Source organism: Lipophrys pholis (genome assembly GCF_963383615.2).
Source record: "Lipophrys pholis genome assembly, chromosome: 11".
Taxonomy (NCBI): Eukaryota; Metazoa; Chordata; class Actinopteri; order Blenniiformes; family Blenniidae; genus Lipophrys; species Lipophrys pholis.
This window is the reverse complement of record NC_137631.1, coordinates 22,873,904-22,893,532: the sequence shown is the minus strand read 5'-3', so window position 1 is coordinate 22,893,532 and position 19,629 is coordinate 22,873,904. Positions and strand designations below refer to the sequence as shown.

At 40.0% G+C, this 19,629-nt stretch overlaps 1 protein-coding gene across 2 annotated transcripts; it reads right to left on the bottom strand.

Moving 5' to 3' along the window:
• Window positions 1-5,503: 5,503 nt before the first annotated feature.
• pnp6 (purine nucleoside phosphorylase 6) lies at window positions 5,504-17,074 on the bottom strand. Of its 2 annotated transcripts, XR_013935781.1 has the most exons (7): window positions 16,891-17,074; window positions 13,854-14,023; window positions 13,659-13,762; window positions 10,841-11,016; window positions 10,562-10,752; window positions 6,616-8,644; window positions 5,504-5,679 (listed from the first exon to the last, which is right to left on the bottom strand). XR_013935781.1 is itself a non-coding variant. In XM_080474902.1 (6 exons), the coding sequence occupies exons 1-6, from the start codon at window positions 16,905-16,907 to the stop codon at window positions 8,445-8,447; spliced, it is 858 nt and encodes a 285-aa protein (XP_080331028.1). In that variant the 5' UTR covers window positions 16,908-17,074; the 3' UTR covers window positions 5,504-8,444. The 2 variants fall into 2 exon arrangements, 1 of the variants encoding a protein (XP_080331028.1); XM_080474902.1 differs by having other exon boundaries at window positions 5,504-8,644.
• Window positions 17,075-19,629: the final 2,555 nt, after the last annotated feature.

The following is a 19,629-nucleotide window of genomic DNA, read 5'->3' as shown; positions in this document are numbered from 1 at the left end:
GTTTGCATCATGATTCTTGACAGTAGATCCCATGTGTGCCGATGTGTTTGATCTACTGCATGCATGCAAAGCATGCGTAAAAGAGTGCGTTTGATCCCCCCCCCCCCACTTTTTTTTTAACTACATCTGTGTGTATCTAAGCATGCAGCTCCCCGAGCCTGTCTGCTAGTGTGTGTGAGGCTTCACAGACTTAATTAGAACTCAAACACTAATCACATTTCCCTCACTGCCTCCAGCCAGCAGTGATTAGTCCACATAATAAATGTAAATTCTGGGGGGGGGGGGGGGGTAGGTTCTGGTGTGTGTGGGCTTTTACATCTATGACCAGTTTACTGTTAAGAAAGACAAGCCAAGCCAATAGTCCATTTGAAAAAATTGTGTTAAAATATATATTCCTTTGTCTCATTTACAGCAAGAAGCAATAATCGTCAGAATGAAGTAATAAGACCGTAATGAGCAGGAGGCCAAGTATCCCTGGAAGCATGTTCCTGCTTGGAAGGAGCATTTCACATGTGCAAAATTCAGCAGCCTGCTTGTCCATGTATTTGGAATTATATGAGGAGTGTACGCCTTTAAGGGTTAACTGATAATATGAACGATGCCTCGGTTTCATTTTATTGCAGTAATCACAGGTACTGGGACAGGAATGGCTTCAGGGACTGGCTAAAAATACAAATTGATTACTTTGAATTTAGTCTACATTTGGTTTTCCATCTTACAACAAACTAAAATTTGTGTGGTACATGTAAAAAAAATAATATGGATGTCACAAGTCCTGTAGTCATTGTCGTACTGGGGTTAGTAGTCTGGCCTCTTAGTGAGAAAGTCCCTGCTTCACTGTTCTCCCTATATTTTCTCTCTGGTTTCCTCTGACAGTCCAGAAACATCTGTTTCAATCATACTTGTAAGATTTATTACAGTTTATTGTTGAGGTTGTAAAATAACTTATGTCACTTAACAGATTCCTATATCAATAATCCTTTATATTGAAACAATGGTGGTGGTAGTGATGAAGATAGTAATAATGTAAGAACCTGAGTGATTGTGCGTCCTTGTGTTGATGAAATTATGTAATAGGAAAATTGCACACTTGATGTTTTAAATCTATGAAAAAGAATCTGATCAGATATAATTATTCTAATCTTTACACACTTACAATATGGAATTGTGAAATTGTATTATTTGCTGATCAATGAACTTGAATCTGAACATGGAAGGACTTGGCCTGCAGTCTTTAGGTTTGACACGTGCAGAGAAAGACAATCACACACAATTTAGATCCTGTTTACACAAAACCATTTTCAAGTGAAAACCGACAAACTTTGTTGCATTTTGATCGTTGGTTTACACAACAACGGTGGTCAAGGCCACTGCAAATGCAGCTTTTTGATAACTGCTCCCAAGGTGGAACTATTTGAAAATGCTGAGGAGATGGCCAAAATGCCTCAGTAACTAGTTCTTCTGCACATGTGAAAGTAGATGAACAATAACAACAATGGCGGCCTCCCAGTCCGTGAGACTTTGTAGTTTTAGAGTAGAGAGTCACCTGCAATAACAATCCAACTTCATCGTCCATCCATATAAATGTCCGCATATTTGCCTGTAGCATATTGTTCACTGCACACGTGTGTGGTTTCATTACAAAAACAAACTGCGGCACCCACTTGTGGCCCGACATGAAAACAATATAGTTGTCAGTGTTTCTGCCTTTTTTTGTGTAAATGGAAATCCTTTTTAAAAGTTTTCTGTGTAAATGTGAAACTAACAAATTTTTCTCTGGACCAGTCTGGCTGTTTTTTCATCTTAGATGGTACCGTCCACTTTTCTCAGAGCCTACAAACAAAGTGTACATTTAGAGATTCCTACCAGGCAGTCTTGCAACAGATGTGCAACCCGTATAGTCCACTTCCAGCCTTTTAAAGTAGTGATTGTCAACCGGTGGGTCATGACCCGAAAGGAATTTGCCCATACAGAAAAAAAGAAAACTATTAGGAGAAAATCAACGTCTTGTCATCTATTCAAACTCCTTAACAGTCCATGGCATTAACGGCTTGTAATGTCAGTTGAAAACCATAATTTTAAACAGGTGTGTTTACATATAGATGTATAGATGGATAGATGTATAGATAGATAGATAGATAGATAGATAGATAGATAGATAGATAGATAGATAGATAGATAGATAGATAGATAGATAGATAGATAGATAGACAGATCTTTATTGTCACTCATAGATATAAACCGCAGGCGCATACATGAACAAGATTTCTTTGCAAAAGTTCAACTTAGCTTTTTAAAAAGTGTCTAAAAACAAGAGCAATAAAAAGTATAAAAACACAGTAAAATATATAAAAACTCACAAGTTCCAAGATGCATCATAATACTGGAGCTGGAAGTTGCAATGAAAACTGATTGCATTGGATTGATTTTGATATACTCATCAAACATGGCGTATCTCAGAGAAGAGATTTGAATTTTATTATATTTAGGACAAAAACCTCTACGATTTATGCAGCAAGTTGTAGGAACAGGAAACTGAAATGGTTTATGCATGAAAATAGTCAGCTGAAAAGGGCTGAAATTACAAAAGTGAGGAGTCCTGCCTGCATTTATCATAATTTCTGGGCCATAAGACACACTTTTTTTAGTTGTCTGGCTGGTCTCGTGTTCATGTTAGGAAGCTACTCATATACCAAAATATATTGGTAGATACCATCTGGGACCACTAGATGCCACTGTACGACAACATAATGCTGCTATGGTACCACAGAAAAACCTCCATTACTACTGTTTTTCACAAGCAAACTGTGGCAAAAAAGAAAAAGCCACACAGCAGAATTCGAACTAAAAATGAAAAAAAACATATAACGTTACTGTGATGAAGAAAACAAAGAAGGTTCCAGTCGGAGCCAAGGAACAAATCCACGGATGGTTCTGGAACAGCAGCTGCTGGCTGACGATTATCGACAGTGCAGTGAAGTTTGGTCATGAAAAAACAAATGCAACTTAAATACCCGTGTGGCCTATATAGCCTATGTTCTTCATGATGCAGTTTTTGACTGATGCGACTTATGCAACCAATAGTCTGGAAAAGACAATAATTCACATGCAGCTAAATGAGAATTAAAAGGAATATTTCATCATCTACATCCACATTTTCTTGTTACTTTGCCATCCATCATTAAGTTTGCTTTTTGTTTTGGTGTATTGTCACAATCTAATCACTATCTTTCCGGCTCTGTCATTTAATGACTTTTTTCAATTTTACTGTAATGTATAGTCAACTTGTGCAACGCAATAATTGAAACATGTATTGATATCATTCATTTTTTTATTATATTGGATTTTGTATATTTGGAAAACCTGGGCAGCACTTTGGTCAACAGGATCAGTTTTTGAATGCGGCGTATTGTTGAACTTGACCTGATGATTCTGTGGATGCAGCCGCAAAGCTGCTTCTCATGAAGTAAATGAGCACCTGTCTCATATTCACAGGCACATGACAGTACAGCAGCTCACACTGTGTATGCAGGATGAGGGCATGGACGGAGTGTGTGGCACTTTTTAAGAGTGTAAACTCAGCAGAGCTGTCCCGCTCTATTTCCTCAGCTTCTCTTTTCACCCTATAATAATCAATAGTGGGCTCGGGGGCTTTGTTGGCACGCTGACAATAGATAGATCAACATTACATTAACGATGAAGCCTGTCGCCAGCCTGCAGGGACTGCCGATCAAACACACTTCATTCTGCTCGCTTATTCTCTTCACACACACACACACACACACACACTCACAATTTCTATCTGTGTACGCCCAGTTTTCCCACTTCTCTCCAATCCAGACAGACATTTGCATCCTCTGTGCATATCTGTTTTCCACAACCCACTATGCACTATGAAGCCAGGCCGTGAGGCGTCTTTTGTGAACGTGCGTAAATACAACAGAGCCGAGAATTGGTGTTGTGTTTGTGTTGTCAGGCTGCCCGGTTCATTTGTATTAATATTTCAGCTCGGCAGTGGGCTGCGCCCCTGCACGCTGTACGTAGATGAATTATGTAAGAGAGTGGAGCAGGGCCTGGAACAGCCATTTCCACTTCATCTCAATCTCACTGCGACTTCATCTGTTTGAGGTGTGTTTAGAGTGAGATAGAGATAGAGAGAGAGAGAGAGAGAGAGAGAGAGGCTGATGATACAGGAAGAGAAAGGACAGTGTGTTTGCCTCAATCTCCCAGCTTTTCATTCATATTTGCATGTCCACTGATCCTCATTATCACTGCAAGTGGGGGAAACTGCTTTTCAGCATGGAAAGAGCTCCTTCGTTACAAACCAACATATTTTCCACATGCACTCATGCATATCGGCAAATGCCAACATCCACATGCAATGTGCATGTTTCCTTTATTATTAGATGGTGCCATCATTTAGCATGGCGATGAACTGTATGAATCCAGCCTGGAAACAGCTGTGATTATGAGCATGGCAGTTTGTTCAGAACAATTCTGCAGAAACATGAGGAAGAAATGACAACAGAGAGCTGAAGTAATATTACTGGGATGGTTTTTCATGTCCAGGACAAACATGAGCATGGCAGGTACAGTCAGGCTTTTTCGTGGCTTTAAATGTTAAAAAATGAATGATGACAAGTGCAGGATGGATCCTATGGGCTCAGTTCCAACACCTGAGTTGTGTGCAGGTGGTATAAGAAGATGGGAGACAAAAAAGGATGATGGACGACTCCTCTAGCTGCTACAACGACTTCTTCTGTTTTTAGGTGTGTTAAAAGCAAGTGATTGAGAGAGATGGCAGTATGCTGATGTGTTCGGGGAGATGTCCGTGTCCGCTGATCCTCGTTACTGTAAATGGGGTAAACTGATTGATTTGATTTTCCTTCACTTCACTCTTACATATCCACATGCACCCATGGATAACCGAAAATACCAAGGCTATGATAGTTTTTTTTTTTTTCTTAATTGCTTTTGTTAATTGCACTTCGTCTTTTATGTTAGTGAGATGTTTTCTTCTAAAATGTATACATGAGGAAGACTGAACAACGGAAGCCACAAATAATGTGCCCAAGATACTTACTAATGTAAAGAGAAACAGTCAGCATGCCAGCTGGGATCTGCTCCAGCAACCTAAGCTGGATAAAGTGTGTCGAGAGGATGGCTGGACGGACAGATGGACAGATGGTTGGCTCTTCCTGCAGGTACAGCGGCTTCATCTGTTTGAAGTTCGCTTAAAGAGAAGGATTGGAAGTTTGAGCTGATGTGTCTGATTTCATCTCGTCATCATTTCATCTTTTCACTGAAATCTCCATTTCCACTTGTCTTCATTGTAGCTAAACTGGAAGAAACAGTTTTTCTCCTTGAAAACAGCTTCCATATTGACTTGGTTTTGAGCGGTTGCTGCCTCAGTGCACTCTCACTTACATGCACAAACCGAAACATATCCATGTGCACTCATGCACAATAACAACAACAAAAAAAACACACACACGCCAGCATCCACATGTGTTCAGCATGTTTTTATTTAAATAGCACCAGCACCAGCATTTGGAATGAAATATTATTTCGCTGTGGTTAAACTTCTACCCCGAGTCTTGAAAACAGTAAATGAAACAAAAAATAAAGTAAGAAATGAAATCAGTGTGATTCAGCACTCCCATGAGGAAGATCAGGGGCCTATACTACGACCCGGGATAAATATACTCAGGATGTTTCTCTTTTACCTGTTATAAGCAACAACATGAAGCATGTCATCAACTCTAATTCAACCCAGGGTGTTCCCATTGGAATCAATGCTCATTCATATGAAAGGGGCGGAGTTTGCAGACTGTCTGACCAATCACAAACATGGAGAGACCCTGCAGCGCAGTCTGCATATTGAAAGAGCAATTATTCTCTGAGAATATAAAGAATTCAAACACATCCACCAGGCTACAGCGATAGTCAGAAAATACCCGACTCGTGAGATTACACGTTATTAATTCATTGGACAATATAAACGTACGGCACATCACTGTGATCACTCAATATCACTCTATTACAGCAGGAACGTTTCAGGCAGAGCTTCTCCGGTGCCCTTCTTTTAGTTTATATCTTCCATCGAGTTGTTTTGAGGATGAGTTTTCCCACATGTGAGCTCTGAGTTGGAATATTATTTCCTCGCCGTGACAGCACGAGTCGTTGTGCCTTCCATAAATTCACGTTGGTGCAGTTCTGTCAGCCGTGACCATTAAGTTCATTATTTCAGATGCAACAGACAAGTCAAGAACAAGAACAAAAACATCCTTCAAAGCGCTCAGTGACAACGCTTTATTTCATTATGTCAAAGAGGTTGCTCTAGAAATTCCCTAAGCGAGCCTGTCTGCTCTGATTCCACGCACCAATCAGGATCTTCTCAGAATGAGCAGGTCAGTTTTCAGGACATCTCATTGGTCAAGAGTGTCTTATTCAGAACAAAGTCTGCTCCGGAGCAGGTTAGACATTTAGAGAAAGTTGCCGGAGTGATTTTCCAGTGAACCAGCGTTGCAGTCGGGAAAACGCAGGGTTAACCCTGAAGTTACCTCAATAAGAGATAATCCTGAGTGGGTGTATAGGCCCCCGACATCAGAAGACTTATTTCAGTACAGGAAAACAGTTTGTGTGGGAGCAGTAAGTGCATTCAGGCTTTTTGGTGATTTAATGTGACAGTAATAATAAATGCATTAAAATTGGACAAGCTCCAGATTGTACATTTCACCAGAGGTTGGCTTTGTTTTAGGTGGAATTCCCCTTAAAGACTATCACTATCTTGATATTAGGCCTGATGCAAAGAGTCTCAGGGGTTTGAGTGCTGATCACGGATTTCTGCAGCCTCTCCGGCTCTAATGAGTGAGACGGTTAAGGGAAGCTGGCATCAGGCTGGATCTCCATCAGCTTGCCTTCACATTACAGTGCTGTCTCTTCGTGCACTGATAAAACAGATGCAAACTTTTATACATCACTTGAGACTCCAGACCTTTTTTCACATTACGTTGTGATCTTGTGCTGATTTGTTGCATTTGTAAATCTTATTTCTTACATAAGAGCTCTGTTAGACTCATATTTGACTTATTTTTCTGCTAAAATCTCATAGAAATTACCACATTATTACATCCATCAATCAATATATTAAATATTTAATTTGACCACTTAAAAAATAAAGAACTCTCAGGACTAAGGTACACTTCACTGTTTGATTTGTGTTACAATTGAACAATAAGAAATCAGAAGCAGGTGGGGTTTTTTCTTTTGCGTTCAGTCATCAAATTCAGGTTTTTCTCTTCTTTTTAAAAAGAAAAAAGGAAAAAAATTATCTTAGAGTTGTTTTTTCTCACATTTATTTTGTTCTCACTAACAAAACAAATTGACCACAGCTTTCTTCATATTCATTAATAATTCATTTTCAGGCTCCTCTTTGGCTGACACCAATGTGAACGCAACAGAATCTTTTTCTCAATCTCAACATTAGTGCCACCTCCTGCTGTGGACTTGTTAGTTATCTCTGACTGTCCTTGATCAAATCACAGTGCACATAAACATGCATATTCAATCTGACCATTGTATTCAGAGTTCATGATGTCCACGGGACAAACTGATTTCTCAATAAGGAAAATGTCGATCAAAAGGAAATAGAAGTTAGAGATAATTTAGTTGTGTTTTGAAATAACCTGTATCTCGTTTCTTATCGTGACAGTTGTATAACAATTTCAAGTACCTTGTGCTCTCAGCATTTAAATGCATCGACTTTAATTTGTAGCTAAAATAAGTATGTTGGTCCGGTTTTAACTACAGGAGCTGACAGCTTTTCGTGATGCGTTCATGTGTCCATCTCTCGCTATAAACTCTACATTCAAATGTCTTTCTATTATTGCAACAAGCGGATCGTTTAGGAGCTAACAGCCGTTAGCATTGCTGGCTAGCACATTGAAAATTGGTAAAGGTATGCTTAACTTCATACATTATATGAATAAACTTTCAAAATATTAAATTGGTATTGAATTTTTCTTTTTTAATGTATGTGACGAAAATCATTGCGTTTAAAGAAATATTCAGTAATTTGAACTTGTGAAAAATCAGCCCTTGTTGTTCATAGGTTTGGTGGCTGTAGCTTCCCAGCCTGGTGTTAAGACACTCTTTAAAGGTATCAGATATTGTTTTAATCATCTGAAAATTAGAATTACAAACATCAAAGGATTAAATTGCCTGCTCAGTTCATTCTCTTGCATTGAGGAGACATCACCTCTATGGGCGATATTATCAATGGCCACCTTTAGCCTGGATTGTACTCTGCATCATATCATTTACCCTTATTAACCCATTACCTTGTAGTAAGTAATAACCTATTTCCCAAACCTTAAAAAAGCTCCCCTCCTGCACATGCTTTAAATTTGAATCATCAGTAACTTAGCCTGGAAACCAAGTAGCTACTTGATCTTGGTGATGAGGTGTCTGATGAGCTTCTGAAGGTCCTGAGTCCGGCGCTCGGTGGTCTGCAGCACCTCTGTGTGGTTCGCTTTCTCTTTGCTGTCGTAATCCATCACAACCTTGTTGGTGATGAGGGAGAGACCCAGGACACGCAAGCCACAGTGACGAGCCACCACCACCTCCGGGACTGTGCTCATACCTGGACGTGGAGAGAGGATGACATTTAATTACACCTCCGAAAAACACCAAATAAAGACTCACTTGACTCACTACTGTAGACGCCCTGAAGAAACCTTAAAAAGGCACAATGCATCCTTATAAGTTTTACATTTGTTTACTTGACATTTGAGAACCTGTTCTTTTGTTACTTCCACTGGAATGAAGAAGTTCAGCAAACTCCGGGTGTTTAGTCAGACCTCGAACAGAATTCATAGTGCAACTATTTTCACAAGCACTAACCAGGTAACATCACTGACGTATGACTTGCTGGTTCAGTGTGTAGAAGTAAAATCCATTTACCTGAAGAGCAACAAGCTCTGGCCAGTCACAGCTGGTCACATTGACTCTTGAAATTGACCAAGTACTCAGACTGTGAGCTGACATATGTAAAGGTCAAAAGTCATCAATAACCCCGGCTCATGTTACAACAACAATGGTCCTTGTTCACAATTCTACAAAAAAAAAATCTTTTCCTCAGAAAAGAACCAACATGCAATGAAAGTTTCTGTGTTCCACCAGATTTATTTATTCCAACGGGGAATAATCAGATCTTCTGTTCTATTAATAATAGATGCATGTACAGAGCAGAACCAAACGAAGTTCTCAAACGTATGAACACATATGAACACGTTCACTCAGGTGGAGGGTTCTAACCAGCGCTGGTCAAAGCGCTTCACTTAAGTAGAAGTACAGATAAATGTACAGATTGAACTTCTTCATTCAAACAAAGGTGAAAAAGTACAGTGGCTCTGAAATATTCTCAAATAGAAAAGTAAAAATGAAATACAAATAGATTGATACTTTAGAACCTTAGTTAGGTTAAGGGTTTGAGGTCAAATGCAGACACTTAAAATGTATGACTCTAAGGCCCTGTATACACAATTCTCAGGTGAAAAGGGCAAACTTAGGCTACGATTGATTGTTTGTCTGCACAACATCTGCATTTGGAGTCACTGAAGACGGTTTCCAGAGTGCAACTTTTTTTAAACTTACCGGTCAACATTTCCGTGTAAACGGGGAAAATGCAACTCCTCTGAACTGCAGCACACTGCACAGGCAAAGTGTGGTCACAGTACAAAAGTTTTTCTGCACGTGTGCATTGTTGTATTGCAACAACACAGCACGGACTAGTGGTCCAAGCTGTTACTATCAGTTACTTTGAATCTGAATATTCAATATAGATGTTGGAAGAGCCTGTTTAAAGAATGTAAGCGGGGGAAGTGCAGATATTCGTCTTAAAAATAAAAATGATCATCTACAAAAGAAATACTCTAGTACAGGTACCTGAAAAGTAAATATTATGTCACTTTTCACCTGTGCTTAAAACACCAAGGCTACTAATTTTACATTTATTCATTTATGTCAAATAGAATGAATTAACTCTCAGAATCCCACATCTGTTCACATGTTCCATATCAGCTTCCAATAAAATTATGTGAATTAAAAATCTGTATTCAGATCAAATGATAAGAAAAGAAAATCTATATATTGAATGAAAATAAGTTTGAAAATAATCTGACGTGTCCTTGAAGCAGAAATATCTGAAGATCTCCTTTCGCCATTTTTGCATAAATCTGGCTCAGCTCATTAATTCTGGGGCGCTGTCAAGCTGCGTAAGGTGACAGACTTCAATGTCATATCTTTACTGGTGAAGAAAATACAACATCTTTGCATTGTCAGATGAGCTCTTATCTTATTCAAAATGTTCATTGAAGATGAATGTCTTGCTATAGAATACATATTTACTGGTGTTTTATTATTCTACGGGGAGCTATCGCTGCATACATTCAAATGTCTTGTCGTAACCTATACTCTTGTTCCTATAGATGCACTGTTGAGATAATTTCCTGCTGCTCAGTGGCGTCCCATTGAGTGAGCACGCGGGAGCTGTACTGACCCACAGCGTCCGCCCCGAGAGTCTGCAGGACTCTGCTCTCTGCAATGGTCTCGTACGTGGGTCCAGCCAGCATGCAGTAAACTCCTTCCTGCAGGAAGCTGCCGCAGCCCTGTTCTTTTGCTGCTTCCTTGGCAAGGTCCCTCAGTGTACGGTCATAAGCGTCCGACATGCAGGGGAAACGCACTCCAAACCTGCAGCAGAATCGAATGCATGAGTGAACAGAGAAGAGGCATGATGCAGCAAAAAAAACCAACAAACAAACAGGATTCGAATTCTTACTTCTCGTCATTGTGGCCAACAAGAGGGTTTTGTCCTGCAAAGCCCGGCATGTTTATGTGGTCCTTAATGACCATGATGTCTGCCACGCTGTAGTGTTTGTTGAGTCCCCCCGCTGCGTTTGTCACAATCAGAGTCTCAACGCCCAGCAGGGAGAAAACTCGCACCGGATACGTCACCTGCAGAGACAAACACACCGTCTCGTTTAGTTGGGATCTTTCTGAAGTAAACTCAAACAAACCGCATGAGAGGCCAGTCTTTTAAAAAGGGACGTTTCTTTAGTCACTGAAGGCGCTTGTGAGTGGCTCTGGAACAGTTGTGTTAACCTTTTTACTGGGCGACTGATGGCCCATAAATGACGGTTGCTCCTTTTCACCGCAGTCACATTTAGAAATTGCTTTTCCTCGTCCACACTCCGCTCCAGATTGAATTGCCAATTGAAGTGTTTTGCTGGTTAGTGCAGAAATGTTTTCAAGTGGCCCCGGTATCTTGATAAGGTCAGCGCTGTCACTGAGGCACATTGGCCTGTTTGATATAAGTTTTGCATATTGAAGCAGCGGACTGTGCTGCAGGTTGACTTGTGGCCTTGTTAAAAATGAAACGCAATCACGGAGCGCTGCATATACAACAGCAACATTTTGGAGCAGAGAGCTGTTATCGCCAAGTTCCATGAATTATTTTCCAAGAAGCACTTAAGCAAATGTGTTACTTGTGGTAAATATTTAATCCTTTATAACTATTTGTTATTTCTCTTGTGTCGTTGTCAGTTGAGGTAGAGACATACAAAGTCAAGCCAAAGCGGAATTCATAAAAATGAATGTGAGAATATGAAGAAATAGTGAGCACATGGCTATGTTATATATAACGTAAACAAGCAGCATAATCCTGATGCATAACTGCGTTAAAGATTAGCTGTTGGATCAGAGGATGGAAACAGCAGGTAGAAATGTGCACTTTTCTTTCTCACACATGTACTTCAGAACACTTTGTTAGTGTACTTAAATAGGAATTTCCAGGTACTGTAGTTTATTTATATTTGAAAACAAATAACCAAGGTTCTCTCTCAAAAGTGACAAGTGCTCCAAAATCCACATTTCAAAAGGTGAATCACTACTTATACATTTTATCTCTTATTTTACATTTATGCATGTGGTGCAGTTTGAGAAGATGGACCTGTACATTATCCTATTTACATTTACTGAAGCAGCTTGGGTGGAGTCAAACCTTTTTGCCTTAAGCTCATTTCATGTGGATGATCTAACTGGAAGATATTGAAAATATCGTAGTCATGAAGCAGCTTTCCTTCTATTGCTGTACTTATGAACCTGGGTTTTATGACACGGTGAGATTATGGGGAGGATTTTATACAAAGATGGCTTATCTCATCTGATAATGAAATAAAACCCTGACACATGGTTTTAACGAGCCAAAGGTTAAACCTGTGATGACTCTGTGTGTTTTTGTCTGTATCTGCCATCACATCAACACAGCAAATTGAAAGCAAACTGGTACAATCACGAGCTCAAGTTAAAGGTCATGAGGACATAGTTCTACAGAGCATTATAAGGAACTAAATTACAACATGATGTAGAAGGTTTTGCTGAACTGGTTTTTCTCTCCAACGGTGAACTCAAATGTTTAGAAAGGAGCGTCACAAAAGAACCAGTTTCAGGTATTTGATTATCGCCAGAGCCGGTGGCTTACTGGAACTTAACACTGAGAGATTGCCACAAAATCAGACATGTAACTTGAGAGAGAATCCCTCCGTGACAAGAATAACTCTGTAAGCTTTTAGAAAAATCCAAGGTTTAAAGATTAAACCCACGCCTACAGAAACCGTGACGCTTCTTTCTCAAAGTAACTGACAAAGTCAGAGTTGAAAGTGCCAACGGTCGTTCTTTTACAGGATGTATAGGACGTCATTTGCATCAGCAAGGTCTCGAAAGACAGGGGCCAGTTGGCTTGTTAAAGAAATTGCGATGAAAAACTGCTCACGAGGCAGATTAGAGAAGTTACAGATAAATAGGCCAGCAGGCCATTTAATCTCTATTTATGTTAATTCAAACTTATTAATAAAATCCCCCCCCCAAACAGAAAAGATGACAGTTATAAGGGATGAATAACGTTTTAAATTCTCTTTTTGTTAAGTCACATGCATTTTGTCTTTGATTTTTGTGCTTCTGTGGTCACCAAGTAAGAAATGGTAATACTTTGAATATATTATACATTTTTTATTCAATTGCTAATAAAAAAAAAAAAAAAAAAAGATCACTATTAATCACACTTCTCTCATAATTAAAATTATGTCTTGGGGGGGGGGGGGGGGGGGTATGACACTATTATATATTTTATTAATCATCTGGTGAGTTTGATTCTGCTTGATCATTAAGTGCGCGAGATAACTTATATCTGACCTGTGATTAAAAAAATAAATCAGCAGAAGGGGAGGCAGGTACTCCAGACACCATTCACCTCAAGAAAATCACACCCTGGATATATTAAACAGCCAGAGAGCATTTTGTTCTGAAAGTCCTAAAAACAGAAACAATGGGCAAGCGTAAGGCTTGTGATGGCTGATCAACTGTTTCAAAGCATGTGAAAGCTTCAGCTCTAGTGGAGTATTCCCGGTCTGCAGTAACAATATATATCAAAAGTGGTCGGAGGATGAAAAAAAAAGCTGTGTCATGGGTGCATGAAACTCACTGATGCCTGTGGGGAGTGCAGGCTGGAATTCTTTTGCACACATCCAAATAAATCAGCCTCAATTAGACCCTCACGGGTGTCACAGGGCGTGATAAATGATTTACACACGGTTGCTTACCGTGTCCATGTTGTAGCCCTCATAGAAGTGGAATCGGCCCTGCATGCAGACACACTCGCATCCCTCCAGCCTCCCAAACACCAGCTGCCCTGCGTGGCCCTGCACTGCACAGCACAGGTATCTGATGAGCAGCTGCTCTGCATGCGAACGTAAAGCGTCCAAACAGTTTTGATGCAAGTAAAAGACACAACTGACCAGTGCTGGTGGGAAACCGTGGAATGCTCTTATATGGGAACGCATTCTTATCCTCCAGCAGGTCAGCGAGGCCACCAAGGCCTGAACCACAGATGATGGCCACTTTGGGACGCTGCTTTGTTTGAGCCAGAATCCAGTCGGCTGTCTCCTTGTAATCTTCATAACTGTATCTGAAACATTAAAGTGTTAATTGAACCACAAAGTGTCCCAAAAACATTAACCTATCGCTGTTGGATTATGTTGCATAAGGCAACGTACATAATATTGAAAATTCTAAACTCTTTCTGTATAAGGAATAAGGAAATGGTGTCAAAACAGTATCAATCTATTGATGTCCTTATGTTGTGCTTTATCTAGTCAGATAAATCAACACAAGAGAAACCAGGGACATTTTTCCTGTGAGGTGAGAACCATAGTGGAGGTTGAACGATAGCTTGTGGAGAAAACACACAAAAAAAACCAACGCATAAATAATGTACTGTGCATAACATTTACAGGTTTCACTTGGCCGTTTTAAGTGTAACAGACAAATTATTATTCAAGATGTTGATTTCAGAGGGAATGCCTCAAGGTGCCACAATATACACAGGCTGAAACGGACTCTCATTATAAATCTGGTTGTAAAGCCATAATCTTGTTAATGTTCCCCGTCTACCTTGAGTTCTGCTAATAAAACACAATGGCACTTGAGGCTGCAGCCTTCGACGCACCCGTCTGCAGCAGTACAGAGCTATACGACTGTGAGTCTCTGTTTGAAGTGATGGCTAAGTGGACAGTTACGTATGACGAGCCTTAAGCATTCAATCTTTTCAAACTGTGTCGTTTACAATTGATTTAATCTCTAAACATCAATGTGTTTGGGCACCTGAGTGGACGTTCATACATGTGACGTGTGACGAAGAAAACACTGATACAGTTTGCGTATGAACAAAACTTCTCTTGCTTTCTTGTGAGGGTCAACTTCTGCATGCATTCCTGTTTCCTTCGAACAGATGATTGTACATTGATGACGGATGGAACCATGGGAAACATGAAGAAATGGTCTACCTGGACATTGGGAAAGGTTTAAACCCTAAGCTCTGGCAAGCATCGTTCTCTTCCAGTCAGTTCACAAATACATTATCTAGTGTGCCACGCAGTAGTTAGTTTCTTCCAGGAGTTGAGGTTCTTTGGTCACTGATTTACTCTTTGGTTTTAATGTGAGTTTGTCTGATTATCTGTCTCTCTGTGTTTGTCCTGTGATGGAACATGTTGACCTTTCCCTGCCTTTGCCCGCAGTCAGCTGGGATCAGGTCCAGCCCCCAGTTGGAAGTTGGAAAAGGGGTGTAAAAGATGGATGGATGGACATTATATAGTAGGGTACTGGTTCTCAATAGCATGTCGCCAGTCTATTACAGAAATCAATGGAATTTATTGAATTTTTAAGGAGGTAAAAGTGAAATACCTATATTTTTGGTCAATGTAATAATGCTTTTCCAGGATTTTTATCATGAAGGTGATTATCTACACTGAGTTTAAAGTGTTAGGATAAGAGACACTGTGTAGTGTGATAGCTCAAGGAATGTCTTATAAAGGGTTAAGTATTCTACATTTGTTAATGGCAGGTTGCACATCAACTTGACACTCAGGCCTGCAGGTAATGACTGTACCTGCCCACTGGAGAGGAGCCAGCAGCAGCTGTAGAATGAATCACAGCAATTCAGGTCATTTAACCTGAACATCCTTTTTAAATAAGTCAGTTATAAATTGGAGAAACGTAGAACGCTGCCAGCAGTAAAGTGAGGTATGACACAGCTGATTCAACAACAACAATGAAGAAATAAAAAACACGATGACAATGTGTATCTGTAATTCTGTTGTGATGTTTTACGAATACAGTGAACTAAATAGTGCTATTTGTCTCATGAACACCACATTAAATAAACATTTGCAAGACTTATACTTTAAAACTTGGATATTATGGCTTGACGAGCAAAGTGATTCTATAATACCAGTATTGGTCTACTTGCACCAGGTCCCAGTAAATTTTAACAGATGTTAACACTTCACACCCACCCACCCCCAAAAAAGAAAAAACAAACAAGCTGTGGACACTGAGCATTTTATGGCAAACTTTGGAATAGCCTCATCTTTCAAATTAGAGTTACTCAGAAAAGAGATCAGTTTAAAACAATATCAAGACCTCAGACTTCTGATTCACAAATGTAACATTTTGTCCTGTTTGATCATCTTCCGACTTCTTCCAATATCATCGTTTGTACTGACTTTATTTGATTCTTATCACTATATACTGACTTGTATATGGATTTTATTAATTTCAAATATATATGGTATTTTATCCTTGAGTAAGCTGTACAGCATGTTGGTGAGCGAGAGCTGTGTTGTTGTTTTTTTTTTCATAAATAAACTGTGAATTGACGCATTAGACAGTTTGTTTTTTAAACTTTAAACTTAAAAAATCATAACATGTATTCCTTGAAGTCCGAATGCATCTTTTGTGTTTTTCCTTAAAGAAAAAGTTTTATCAATATATATAACATGTACAGAATGTGCATGATGTTGCAGTTTTTTTGACTAATTTATTTATTTATTTACTTTGTTGCGTGCCCTGAAACCGGAAGTAAGCTCGTGCGCGCGGATCAGCTGTGGCCGGAGCTGTCCGTGGTGCTGCGTGTTGCTCTGTCGTCAGACTCCAGGATAGATCAACCTGTCTATCAAGCTTTTTTTCTTATAAACACGCTTTAAGTGAGGCGTTACGGGAGCGGAGAGTCGTCTGACGGGTTTACCGGAGAGGAAAGCAACACGACCCGAAGAGCTCCATCGGCTGCGGTCATCCCCGAGTCAGGACACCGCTGCCTGCTTCCCCAAAACGGTCTCAAATCACGTTCTAACAATACCACAATACTCGCTGAATACCTTTTGGGCTTCGTTATAGTACCGTTTCTAAATTTAGGCTGCAGCGTTGCCTTGACGACCATAGACTCGACCGGAGAGACGCTAATTCCAGCTCAGAGCATCCGGCCGCTGTCAGCTTTACCTGCAGTGCGCCGCCATGTCTGATGCTGAACGGGAAGTCCACCTGCAGAAGAGACGCTGCTTTCAGTCGCCTTTTCAGTCTTCTGGCTTTTTCTTTTCTTTCAGTGCGAAGTTACTATTTGAGCGGCTGATGGAGACTCGGCTGAGGCGGACGCAGCGGCGGAGGTCATCCGACGCGCTGACGTAGGGCGCACGCGGCGAAGGGGCGGGGTTTACGCAGGACGCCGGTTTCCTTTTGAAGCGAAGTAAATCCTGTTTTCTACCAGGATGAGCAACTCACTGATCCATGCAGTGGGACAGACAGGCCTGGGAACACGGGGAGAGGCCGTGCGAGGCCAATGAGAGCTCAGGGAAACAATTCAAACATAAAAGCTGCAAGCATGGGGGGGGGGGGGAAACAATTTTGTAAAGTTAAAAATATTTTTTAAAAAAGTCTAAACGACATTAAAAGGTTACAACATTGCAAAAATGGTTTTAAAAAGCGGCACATTTTGATACTTGAATGGTTCATATTGGTCAGACTGCAGGAGCCCTTAGTGTTCTAGGGTTTAAAAATACTGAAGAAACTAGAAAAAGAAACTACTCACATCCTTTTCAGTCTCTTTATGTTTACACAGAAATGTACACAATGTGAATGCTGGAAATAAATCCCACAATTACTTTCCAGTCTTCGGTGTGTTCTTTTGGCTCACTTCTCCAACAGTTTTTTTTATCCAATTTTGATCATTCTAAAATCAGAAACGTGCAGCTGAGTGCATTACTGCATGATTTTCAGCTATGTAAACATGATTGTTGAATTTGCTGTGTGGTTAAAGTCCCACAGTATTGTTTTAAAACCTGCTGAGCAGGACAGTCCTGCATGAACTCAAACGTAGATGTTACCTGCTGGATTCTTTGTAATGTGTCAGCAAAGTGAATGACATCCACCTCGGATGGTTCATTACTGTCCAGATTAAATCCTCTGGTATTCTGTTACATTTTTGTGTGTCCTGATGGGCTTCATGTCCCGACTATTCTCAGGGATGATGTCACAAAGTTTGGGGCCATGATGTGTGAAAATGTAATTCTTTAAACTCCCTCTTACCAACAGGCAGCGCTATGGCTACGAATGTACATGAGCTTATGGATGTGTTCAGGGCCTCTGAAGTTTCAGGCAGATCGCAGCATGTGGAGCAGTTACACATCACTTCCTGTTTCATGGCGATCCATGAGATTGTCATGGATTGGAGAGCTGTGGCCATGCCCATCGAGATAATAGTTACATTTTGATTCCATCAGAAAGGCCTCTTGTGATATTATTATATATGTGATCTTATGATATTTCTGTGCGGCTCGACGTGCTGCATATGTCCACCACATTTATTTGGTATAGGTGGAACGTGTTAAACCTGTTGCCCGTTTTAGATGTCACAAATGTGAAAACAATGTAGGGGGCGCTATGCAGCCATTTGGCCAGACACGTGCAATGACTATAAAATTCAAAATGTTTTGCCGCTTCTGGCGGGTACAAATTTTCATGAAGGTTTGAGCTCATTTATAAAAAATACAACAGTTTGCTCAGTAGATGAAAGTATAATAATAATAATAATAATGTCTTGAATTCCAATAGCCCTGCTCGGGCTCGGACCCTAATTAACTTTCAACTTTCAAGTGTGCAAGTTATTGAAATTAGAATGATTAAAATAATTTTTTGGATTTTAGTTACTTACTGTATGACTTAGACAAAAATGCAAAGTTACTTCGAAAAATGAGTTTTAATTGTTTTCCTTGTTTAACTGTCTTTCAGCTCCTTTGAGACACATACACTGTAATAAGTGATATGGCCAATAAGTTAACCTAACTTTTTTGTTTCAGTTACTTCCACTTTCCATAATGAGTTATTGGATTTGAATTTGATAATATGAGTTATTGGTAGTCTAACTCAAGGTTGTAAGCCAGTTTAATGAGGTGGAAATTTCAATATGTCAATATAACTTGTCCATGTCAGTTACAAAAGAATAACTGGATCTCTTAAAATTGGACCACCCCTAGTGACTCTACAATATCAATGCCTGGTACAAATAGTGCTGGACATTTGGTCTTAATTTGATAAAGGAATAATAATTTTGATGTAAGATTTTAAAACTTGAGCAAGTAGTTCACCCGATTGCAAATGCAGAAGAGGAACACAAACAAAACAATTTAGGACTGTGAGAAGAGAGCTGCGGAGGACTACTTTATGTCAGCGGGCTCGGGATCAGGCTGGTCTTTTTGGACGAGGAGCAGGCGGGAATCCAGAGGCGGGAGAGAGATAAGGTGAGTGGATGCATTTATTGAAATTGTAATAATAACACCCTATTCATAAATTTGGTCTTTAAAGAAACAAATGTTTGTAACTGTAGCATTTTTAAACACAGGATATTTTAACACCAGCTTGCTAATATATACTTGCCGTTCTAGCATAACTTTTTAAAGTTAAATTAAGAATAAATGAAAGCATTTGGAGATGAGTTTGTAAAGTTTTACACCCCAGATGAACATAGTGTATCAGTCATATTATCATGTTTAGCATCGCAGCGTGAGGCCCGACACTGTTTAGCATGTAGCATCGCTCCAAGTTATGTGCTGCACCCGATTGAACCTCCGCCCTTCCTCTTGCTCCCCCCTCCCCAAGTATCCTTTGGCTGGATACTTGGGGAGGGGGCATCGGAATGGAGGTCTGAGCTGGGCCGCTGCAACCGCGTTACAGTTCCGAGTACGC

Bases quoted from the DNA above. Each gene is read 5' to 3' on its own strand.
- pnp6 (XM_080474902.1), bottom strand. The intron at 11,017-13,658 runs GTAAGCAACCGT...TTGTCTCTGCAG, and splicing joins AGGGCTACAACATGGACACG to GTGACGTATCCGGTGCGAGT. The intron at 8,645-10,561 runs GTCAGTACAGCT...CTCCACGTCCAG, and splicing joins TCTCGGGGCGGACGCTGTGG to GTATGAGCACAGTCCCGGAG.